The sequence below is a fragment of the Formica exsecta genome, unplaced genomic scaffold, assembly GCF_003651465.1.
Source record: "Formica exsecta isolate Colony F162 unplaced genomic scaffold, ASM365146v1 scaffold36, whole genome shotgun sequence".
Lineage (NCBI taxonomy): Eukaryota > Metazoa > Arthropoda > Insecta > Hymenoptera > Formicidae > Formica > Formica exsecta.
The window spans coordinates 496,001-506,622 of NW_021850847.1; the positions used below are offsets into that span (position 1 = coordinate 496,001).

General features: G+C 39.7%; 1 protein-coding gene across 3 annotated transcripts in view; it reads right to left on the reverse strand.

The window, feature by feature from the left end:
- LOC115238773 (zinc finger CCCH domain-containing protein 13) overlaps positions 1-10,622 on the reverse strand; it is an 85,068-nt gene that overhangs the window by 42,314 nt on the left and 32,132 nt on the right. For all 3 annotated transcript variants that reach the window (XM_029812837.1, XM_029812838.1, XM_029812836.1), the window contains exon 3: positions 7,343-7,418. In XM_029812837.1, coding sequence (XP_029668697.1) covers positions 7,343-7,418 — 76 coding nt within the window. The remainder of the gene's footprint in view (positions 1-7,342; positions 7,419-10,622) is intronic.

The window sequence follows — 10,622 nt, forward strand, 5'->3', positions numbered from 1 at the left end:
CCCCCCCCCGCCGCTAAAGTGCGCAACCCCTCGACCGCCACCCTGTTGTCTCATATTTCCATCTTCCTTCTGGAATTTCCACAAGGCGTGATCACCCTTTACCTTTTTGCGTCTCGCTCCGGCTCAATCCTCCCGTGAGATTCCCACGAGGATGCAAAATGCAGGATGCAACGGAATAATAAAGGAATAAAACGACTTGGAAATGAATGAGAAGGTCACTTCTTTTTACTCTTGTTTGTCCGCTATTCGTTTTCACGCCTTCGCGGACAATGTCGGCCGTCTTTTCCAACAGTTCAGAGTGTTGAAATTTGGATCCTCTCTTGCATTTCGGCAAATATATGTAAAAACGATCTCTTAACAAATTTCTGAGAATAGGGGAAAGGCAATTTGAAATTTATTATGCCTAAAAGATAGTCTTATAGAGAGTATAAATATAGCCTCCTGTATAATATTATTATAGATATACACGTATAATAGTATTATATATTTCCCTATTATTGATATAATGACATAAAATATCTTTTATACGCATTCGTAAAAAATATACATTTTATACACTTTTATGAAAAAAAGTTTCATCGTTAAGCGGTTATTTACAGTTTTACACGATATCGATGTTTTTGCACAAGGCTTCGCCAACGTGCTCCGACGATCGGAGTGGAGGGTCTAAATGAGAAAAGAATTGAGGATGATTTATGGGGTGCATGCAAATGTTGGTGTAACAATATTATTGTAAACTTTGCCGATTGCGGCATTGTCGGAGTACACCGGGAGGTGGGTCCGTCGAGCAAACGCGCGAATAATGAGGGGGTAGTTTGCGTTTATTCGCGCTCGTCGTTGTCGTCGTATATTTTCAGTGAGCAGACATCCCGATACACGGAGAGGGGAGATGCTCGAAAAGGAGCGCAAAACGACTCTAAAAATGAGAAAAGAATGGCTGGCAGTTTCGACCGCGTTTCGTTCGCGATGTATAAAGAGGAGGTTCAAATCGTCGTTATTGAGATAATCAAAATGTAATCATGATGGAGGAATAGAAATGGAAAAAAAATTGATAGATAATTAATAAAATTAGATAAGCATGTAGAATATGTAAAAACCATATATATCTCATAAATGAATACAATGAGAGGCGAAATGTACAAACGCGTGAATTACAAAATTCACGTCTTCATTTTCACATGGTTGTTAATAAATTTGAAAATTTTTGTACGGGAAAAGAAAAATTTCACGCGAAGAAAAAAATGGTAAAAGAACCTTAGTACGAAGCCGAGAAGGAAAATAAGCAAAAAAAGAAACAAGGTGAAAGAAAGCGCGCGCGATATCGCGAAGGATAATATTTAAGGATTACTCTCCGCCTCGCGAACGCAAGCTATTCCGATCCATTAATATCGCTCAGCCGGCAAATTGGATTAAAGGGAATCCATTTAAAGGGATATTAGAGAGGACCCTATCGCAAAGAGAGCGTCGCGTCGGGATCCTCCGCGATTTCCTTTCACTCGCGAGAATGAACCGCGAGATAAATCGAGTTTCTCCAACTGTTGACATTCACAATCAAATGATGATGACTTTCGCTATAATTTATTATCAAACCGCGCGATACATATTGAACATCACGATTGGTTGAGCGACCACGCACACGTTCACCGCGTATCATCAAAGCGCTGTCAAGTTGAAGCGATGTACTGTTCCAGACTTTACATATTATCTAATACAATATTATTCAAATAAGGACAAATTATTGAAAGTTAAGATTTGTAAATTATTTTTAGAAAACATCAAAATAATTTATAAAATTATGCCAATAATTATAATCACGTAAATGTTTTAATGCAACTCGAGTGATTTGGAGTTTGCAAGGAATTTTCTTTCGAAACATACAACAACAACAATAATCGCATACATACATTTGGATAATTAAAAGATGTGAATTATTTACTAAAAGTAATACCTCTTGCGATTGATAATGCGAGAGAAAAATTTTTCATCCGATCGCGGATATTCGATTAATTTTCGGGAAAAAAAATAATAACTCATCCCGTGCGGGTCATAGAAATTAATACTAGCTCCATTAATTGCCATTAATAACCGTCGCGCTGTGAAAATTAAATCAAATTCCAAACACGTTCGCTCGATCGGGAGAAGGGGATCGAAACGCGACGGGGACGGGGGGACGGGGGGACGGGGGGAAGCTAGGAAGCTGGACTTGCCGTGACGACACGTCCTAGGTCGGGGTTAATTAGCGACGCGGCACGCCGCGATTAGCCGAACGCGATCGATCCGGAACTGCGTGACGGTTCCATTAACACACCCGGTATGCAGGTATCCGTTCCGACGCGGATACGTAAGGTATTCGCTATTAACGGTGGTGATTCCGGCGAATTCCAGGTGCGATGCTCCAGCGGAAGCTCCATTTACCTTCTCTCGCCCGCGCGCGATATTATCGTAAGCACGGTCGTTATCGTAATTCGACCAACGTAACATCCAAATCCACTTATTGTTAGAGCGGAATTATGCATCCGTTAAATCGCCGCAACTTCTCACGTTGTATATCTCTCGTTGTCTCAGTGGACATTTTTCTTTCTCTTTCGCAATTTATTTTCCTGATTCGCATCAGCGTTCACCCCTTTAGAAACAAATCTTTTACTCCGTTACACGATCGCGCGATGATAAAAACGTGAATCATCGTCTCAATTCCGCCTCTATCGGTCCAAAGGTAAACATACAATGAGTAAACTGACAATGAGCTTTAATATCGATAAACGATTTTCAGACACGAGATGTCAATTTATGTACATCTCGAGATTTGCCGGTCACAGTTTAACTGTCCCCCGCTTGATTACGCCTCGGTTAAATTATCGCGCGATAACGCGCACTACTGTCGCTATTCCGCTTATCAATCTCGAGTTTTCACGCGCGATAAGGCCGTGCATTACTTTTGACACGTATATTTTATACGGGGCGCTCTCGCTTCGCGCAAAAGTCTCTTTCCGTGTCAGTTTTGCGCTTGGAATCGCGCGCTCTTTATCTCGCGCGCATAATTCACCTCCCTCGCGTTTATTACACGCTTTATTTATGCGCGTTACGCGCTTCGGCCAACACGACGCAAAGCGAGGCCGAACGTTTTTTATGCAAAGCGGAGTCATTTTCACACCCCCTTCCTTTCTCGCTCCCTCTCTCTCTCTCTCTCTCTCTCTTTCGCTCTCTCGATCGCGTAATATTCGGGAAAATAACTTTCGCCGTTTGTTCCGCGGTGAGATTTTCGCCGTGGCGCAAACTGCAGCGTTAGGCGAGAGAACGCGAACGGAATATATTAACCGTTAGATTTTATACATCGTGCCCGGCGTCGTTAAATATGCGATATTAAAGTGTATACACAGAGTGCCTCACAGAAATAGCGATTTTTTAAATTGGAATTCTCTCTTTTCGTGATAACTTTAAAAAAATTAAATACCATTTTTCCTTTCTTCACAAATATCTCTGCCAAGAAAATTAACATTATTAATTAAAATCATAAATTATTAATCTTTAGAAAGAAAGAGAGAGACAGACAGACAGACAGACAGACAGACAGACAGAAAGCGTAGAAACGATATAACGTCTCTGACAAAAAAGAAATATTTTTTCAACCCATACAAGATTCAGAATCTAAGAATTTTTAACGTCGCTGATTACGAATCTAAGATCAAAGACATCTTGATCCGAGATCAAGATAATAAATCCAACATAACGACCAAGTTTGGTAATCTAACGATTAAGAGTAATACTATGCCAGAACAATATAAAACGTTTTTTATAACGCGAATAAAAACGAGAAAATATTTGTAAAAATGAGATATTTATAATTAAATGATGTAGTAGAAAACTTTCTTAATTGTACATAGAAATTATTAATATTTCCTCACATTGCAATTAAAGTGCTCCAAATGTTTATCCGTCCGACTATATTACCGTCATTATATAATATGGTCTACGATGACAAACATCTCGCGTCCCTCTCCCCTATCGCCGGATCCCAAAGCGCAAAACAAACGACGAGGTTTGACAGTCGCGAATGCGCGCGTAATTCGATACTCGCGCGATATTTTCAACCCTTGGAGAGAAAATCGATATTAAAGAGCGATACCGACCAGAAGGATGGGATCAAAAGGGGCAAGAAGGGAGAGAAGAGGGAGAAAGGTAAAGAGATGGCGCGAAATTGAAATTGCAGGGACCCGCGGGGCCGAATCTAGAAAAGCGGGGAGGGAGCGTGGAAAAAAAAGAGCGAGGGAGGGAAGGAGGGGAAAAGACATATGCCGGCGGAAAAATTGAGCGTTTCACCCGCACCAGATTCCATAATTAAAATCAGCCGGTACTCGCGCGCGCGCGCGCGCGCGCTTGTCATTGTCCGTACCACGCGGACGTTCACCCCCTTTTCCCCTCTTGCTCTCGAGATTGCTGTCACCCTTCCTGTCCACGTTCGACGATATCTCTGCGCGCATTTTTGCGCTATTTAACGAGAAAACTTTTTCAAATCACATTCGCGACCGCCCGCAGTCGCAGATCCACCGCGATCCGTGTCCGTCGCGTCTCTCGCAAAAAAAAATGTCTGAAACGAATCTAATTATAAGTAACAATTATTACAAATAATATCGTATTTATATGTTAATTTTATATTTTATTATTATCTATAATTACATATATTTTTTTATTATTATCATTATTATTGAACCGCAATTTATTTAAACTACAGCATCCACCGTTCTAAAATTCCATCCGTCTCATAGCCGTCTCCTTAACACTCGTAAAAGGGGAGGAGGATGATATTCTAAAGAACGCTCCGTGCATCCTTCAATCGACTGGAAATGCGGAACTCTTGGTATTTAAGTGGCGTCCTTAGAAAGCGAGCGGATGGCGCAGAATTGGAGAAAGGATGCGGGACGAGGACGCGGAAGGAAGGAAGGAAGGAAGGAAGGAAGAACAAAGTTCCTGCGGGATTTTGAGCGGAGTCCTCAAAGTGCCTCAACGACTCGTTATAAATTGTCGCAGGGTCGGCTCCTGATAGGGCGCGGAATACAGTAAGGGAGTGGGACTGGATGTAAGTTTGACAATCGGCGGAGTTTCTTCCGGTGGAACAAATTAATTAAGCTAACGAATCGCGTTTTGATAGTGCTCTGCCAGAGTTTGATTGGTAAAAAAAAGATCGGATTCAAATAATTTGAAAAAAAAGAAAGAAAAAAATGTGATTTAAGGGAGCAAAGGAATATATCGAAGAAAGATTAATAATAATAGTTGAAAAGATTAGATTAAATTATTTAAGAAATTGATACTCTTATTCTGACTTAGTAAAAATATTAAGAAATGTATCCAACATTTTTTCGAAACAATTAATATTCTTTTTAAAAGAAACGTTGAAAAGATGAATGATGGATCGAAGAAGCACTTTTCTCCCCCCGCCCCCTTCCACCGTATTTTTTAAGATGGATTAATGCGACGAAGAATTAAAAATCTGCCAGCGTCTCCGGGGGAGAATCGGACGCAATTTGCTCCTTGGAAGAAGAGCCTTCGGTTTCACTTTAATTTCCAGCCTTTTCCTTTGGCCCTTTGCTTTCCCGTCCACCATTCGGAGAAATCTCCCCTTTGTCTTGTCAAAAATTAATTCCTAATCGAATTAGCTCTCATTCCCGACACGGGAACTCGTTAAGGAAGTTGCACCGTCCTTTGTGCGATCCAACCTCTAGTCCGCCCGCCCATCTCTTCCTTGCCCTCGAGTCTTTCCAACCATAATCGCGTCGAGATAAAAAAGTTCGCGCCATCGTCGAAGAAATTATCGCGGTTTTTCTGTTTGTTTCAACTTTTTCATAAAGCGAACCGCGCAAACTTGCCACCAGCGGATTCGCGTCGCGTCGCATATACCTCTTCTTTAGGAGTGAAACCTTATCGCCGACAGTGCACTCCTTTCGCGGTCGTTTATTTGTTTTTCCTCGACAAGTTTTCGTATCTCCGAAGCTCCGAAACCCCCCTTCGGATAGCAATAACATAATTTATCTCTTATCGGCTATTCTAAAGTAAAACTTTTGCAGGATATTACGAGAGAAGGAGTACATAACATTACATTACGTCGCACAATAGTTATAAACGAGACAAGTTCAGGCCTAAAGTTTGTAAAATTGAAAAAATCTGAGAAGAAAAAAAAGAAAATCAATTTTATATATACATGTATACGGAAAAATATACATATATTTTGTCGCGCAAAAATACCCGGTCGATTTCCATCCGCCGCAAGTAGCGCGTATACCTTCCCTTCCGCGAGAGCATCTCGCTCTCTTCTCTCGACACGGTAATACTGTTACATCAAAGGTCGGCGGCAAACTTTTAAGTCACTTTTAATGTAAGGTCGACTGCGCCGTTACGCAAACTACTTTCCGCCGCGCCGCAGGGAGAGTATTATTTTCCCCGGCGCCCCTTAAACAAATTTTCAACCATCAACGAGACCCGCGCGGAAAATTCTCGAGCGCTCTGCGATTCGCGACTGTCAGTTGCGATCTTAATGGCAAAATTTTTATTAAATAGTAGTTATTACTACTAATTATACTAATTACTTTCTAAATATATTATCGATATAATCGATATAATCGTTTTGAAAAACTATTTCTTCTTTTACGCGAAACTTGGATAAATAAAGTTGTCGCGCAAATCAACATCTCTATTTTCTCACGGCAAAATTATTGCCAAGAAGACGGGAAGAAAGGGGGATATCCCGCACGAGTGGCACGCGACCCACATAAACAACGGCGCACGAATCCGTTTCAGGGTCAGCGGGTTAATCCCCGAAGGGGTGAGTGATCCGATCCGGCCACGAAAGGCCTAAGGTACGAAAGATAGAAAATGGAATACAGGAATATACAGCGTCCCCGAACTGGGACGCCTTGTATATTCCACTTTCTATCTTTCGCACCTTGGGTCTTTCCTAGACAAATATACAAATATAACGAGATCAAACAGGAAAATTTTTATCGATAGAATTTTAATCCAACGGATACGGTATCCTTGAGACAACTCTCTTAAAGAATGAAAAAGCTGATTTGACCGGTCAAAAGATATCGATTAGAAATGTATGTTTCAACTATTTATACAGCATATAGGACCCTGATTAATATATCGTTAAATCACCAATATTCTCGCACGATATATGGCGCGGAGTGAAAAGAGCGAAGCTAGGAGCTCGCGATGCTAACAAATTGGCAATTCGATCCTACGACAGAAACCAAGGGACTAACGGCGGATTTGTCCCCGTTCCTTTTCCCCTCGTTTTCGCCTCGTTTCTATCTCTCTTTTCGGGTCGCGCTCCATTTAATTTACTCACCGTGAAGGGCCTTCAGATATGCCTTGCCTGCGTTGATCAGCTGCCTGGCGCCAGGGTTGAACTTGTCCAAGATATTCTAGAAAAATAGAAAAACATATTTCACATTAAACTAAACTCGAATATGCTAGAGATGAAGAGAGCGCAATTTTTTATTTTTTATAAGACCGATCCGTGCATTGTCGAATAGTTTTTCAAAAGTTACGAGCAAACAAATTGTGAGTTTGGTTTCGTTAATAAATGATAATTAAGATTCTTGTATGAAAAGATATTTAAATACGATAAATCGAACGGATGAGCATTGTTTTATGGCAGCAATGCATCGAATGATAAAATTAATACTTAAAAAAATGCATGAATTATTATTTGTGTAAATACGTAAATAATACAGTTCAACAAAAGAGAGAGAATATGCATATATCATGTAATTTTTTGACGTTAAATACGATTCTGGCAAATTGCAAAAATAAATTATTTAAATATATTTTATCATAAAAGTTAAGTATATTGTTAAAATTTTCAATTTGCCAAGAGAAATATGTTGTGTAAATTATGGCTAAAAAAGGTATTCATCGTTAAATATAGAATCTATTGCGAAAAAGTTGCAAATTAAATCATTGAAATTTCCACTCTTGTTTATATGTTTATTCAAACTTGAGAATTTATAAGTTGCCGAATACAAATCTGGCCGAGAAAAAAAGCCCATATAGGTATACAATTAAATGTAAATAAAATTATATATAAAATATGTCCATATATATATACCTGTTTCCATATATATGTCCATATATACGCGCATGTTGAAAAAATATTTTTTATTATAAACTATGTAACTGATAATAGTAGCTAATTACCTTTTTAAAATCAATACGCTTTATCGATAGAGAGAAGTTATAATGGACTTTTGATTGCGATAGTGAATACAGAAATTGTTTAGAGCACTAGACAATTGATAGCGCGATAGCATAAATTGCCTATCAAACTTTAGGCATCGCACGTTCACGAAACTTGGCTACTGAAGTTTGGAATATGGAGGATTGAGATGTAGGGTTTAAAAATTAAAATTCTTCGCATTGAAGTTCCTCGAATCTTCACATCATCCGCGCAATCTTGTAATCATATCGTTAGTTTCACAATATATTTCTAGAATATAGAAAGTATAAAAAATTGTGATTAAGTCAAGTTTGAGTTAAGAGATTCATGTTTTTTCCTGAAATTTCCAACAATTGCTACAAGTTCAAAACTTTAGGTAAACGGTTAGATGTAAAACTAGTTTGCAAATTATCGATTCATTTTGTGTGTCTTGAAGAAAATTCGTAGCACGACTTTTCAATAATAATATATATATATATATATATATATATATAGAAAATTAATTTTATTTTACATGCCAATCTCGATTAAGTCAACCTCAGATTGATATTTTTCCGTAAAAAATGCAAAAAAAAAAAAAGAAAAGAAGAACATCCGAGGGATCGCTCCGTCGCCTTCTTCAAGGGAACTTTCGCCATATTGCTTCGACATCTCGACGGCAAGTCAGGCGTCGTTCCGGAAGTGAAATCTGCTTTGGGGTTTCCTTTCCTTTCGGCGCGTCGCGTCGCGTCGCCCGTCGAAGTTAAGGTGACACTCACGAGGCCGTAACTCCGTTGATGCGGTTACGATGTATCGATCCCGGTAAGAGCGTGACGGCTAAATTAAACTCGGCTCACCCCCGGCCTTCCGTATCGCCTCCGGGCAAGAAGAGAAGAGTCGAGTGTAAGGAGAGGCCGACGCGCGTCAGGCGTCAGGTGCGTCGGAAGGTAACGATAACGCCGTCGATAGCCGATTCGATAGCGCGTCAATTATTTTTGCGTTTCGTACCCTGAAAAATCGCCCCATTGCTCGAAAGCCAGTGTTTTTCGATTCGCGACTTCATTAACGGTCGTTCGTGAAATCAATTCACGACCGGTATTTACATTGTATATACTTATGTTGTCTTTGGTTTAATTTATACATTTGAGTGTGCGCTTAATCTAATTGCGTACGATAATTTAAAGCGACCTTTAAATGAATCTCGACAATTGTCATCTAATACGCAAAAAGTAAAAAATCTGCCCCTTTATATCGTCTATATAAGTTTTGTCTCTATAAAAGAATCTTTCGCAAAATGTCATAGAGATATTTAATTAATTTGTTGAAAATGTTTTAGCCTACATCTCTCGCCGGATAAAAAAATTTTTTCTATAAAAGTTATAAATATTGAAATGCAGAATAAGTTTCTACGATAAAAATAGTTTGCCGATTTAAAAAATTTGATCAATGCCAAAAACAATCTCCTTTACACTATATACAAATTTTTTCATCGGATTTCAATTTTTTATAGAGATATCCAATTGGTTCTTTTCAAATGATCATTCTATTGTATGTATATATATATATATTATACATATAATCTTCCTAAAGAAGAGAGGCTTATGGAAAAATAGCCATAAGCCTCCTCTCTTGATCGCATACAATATACATATAATTACTAATGTAAATTCTGGCGATGTTAGATGAGAAAAAGTAAGATTTTAAACATCTTTATCTCTCGGGGAGAAGAGAAGAAGAGGAGAGGGAAGCGATATTGTGGTATAAACCGGTACATTCTTATACAAGTTTGACGGACGTCGGGACAAAATCGTTGCGGGGCAAAATCGCTGTTGTTGTAGAATGTAGAGGAATGTATACGAGGTGAACGAACGATAGAGAGAGAATCGACTGTGTTTGTGTGCTCCTCTCCGTCCGCTCCGCTGCGAGATGAAATATCTCGTAGCGGTATGCGCGCGTACAACACGTACGCACGTACGCACGTACGCACGTACGCACGTACGCACGTACGCAAGTACGCAAGTACGCAGGCAGATACACACGTCGGCGTGGCGTCGCCGTCGGTCGTGCCCATTAAGCCACGCGTGCCAGGACTCAACGATGCGTTACGCAACGCGGTTGGACGCTGGAATTCGCCGTAATTTTCTCAAGTTGCGCTTTTTTTTTTTAAATTCCCACGCGTTTCGAAAGAGCGACAGGAATTTTGCATCGGCGTTGCATCGATCGCAATTAACATTCATTCCAATATTTCCGCAAAGATGGCTTTACCTACTTTGTCATTTGCATTATTTATCGACTTTATTTACCACGTCATTCGTTTATTCCCTCGCGAGAATTCCAACGCGGATTATGATACAAAGTGTGCGCGCCATAAATCGCCATAAATCGTGGCGGGTCGATTTGTTTTTCCGAGATTTATACGCCAAAGTAAAAA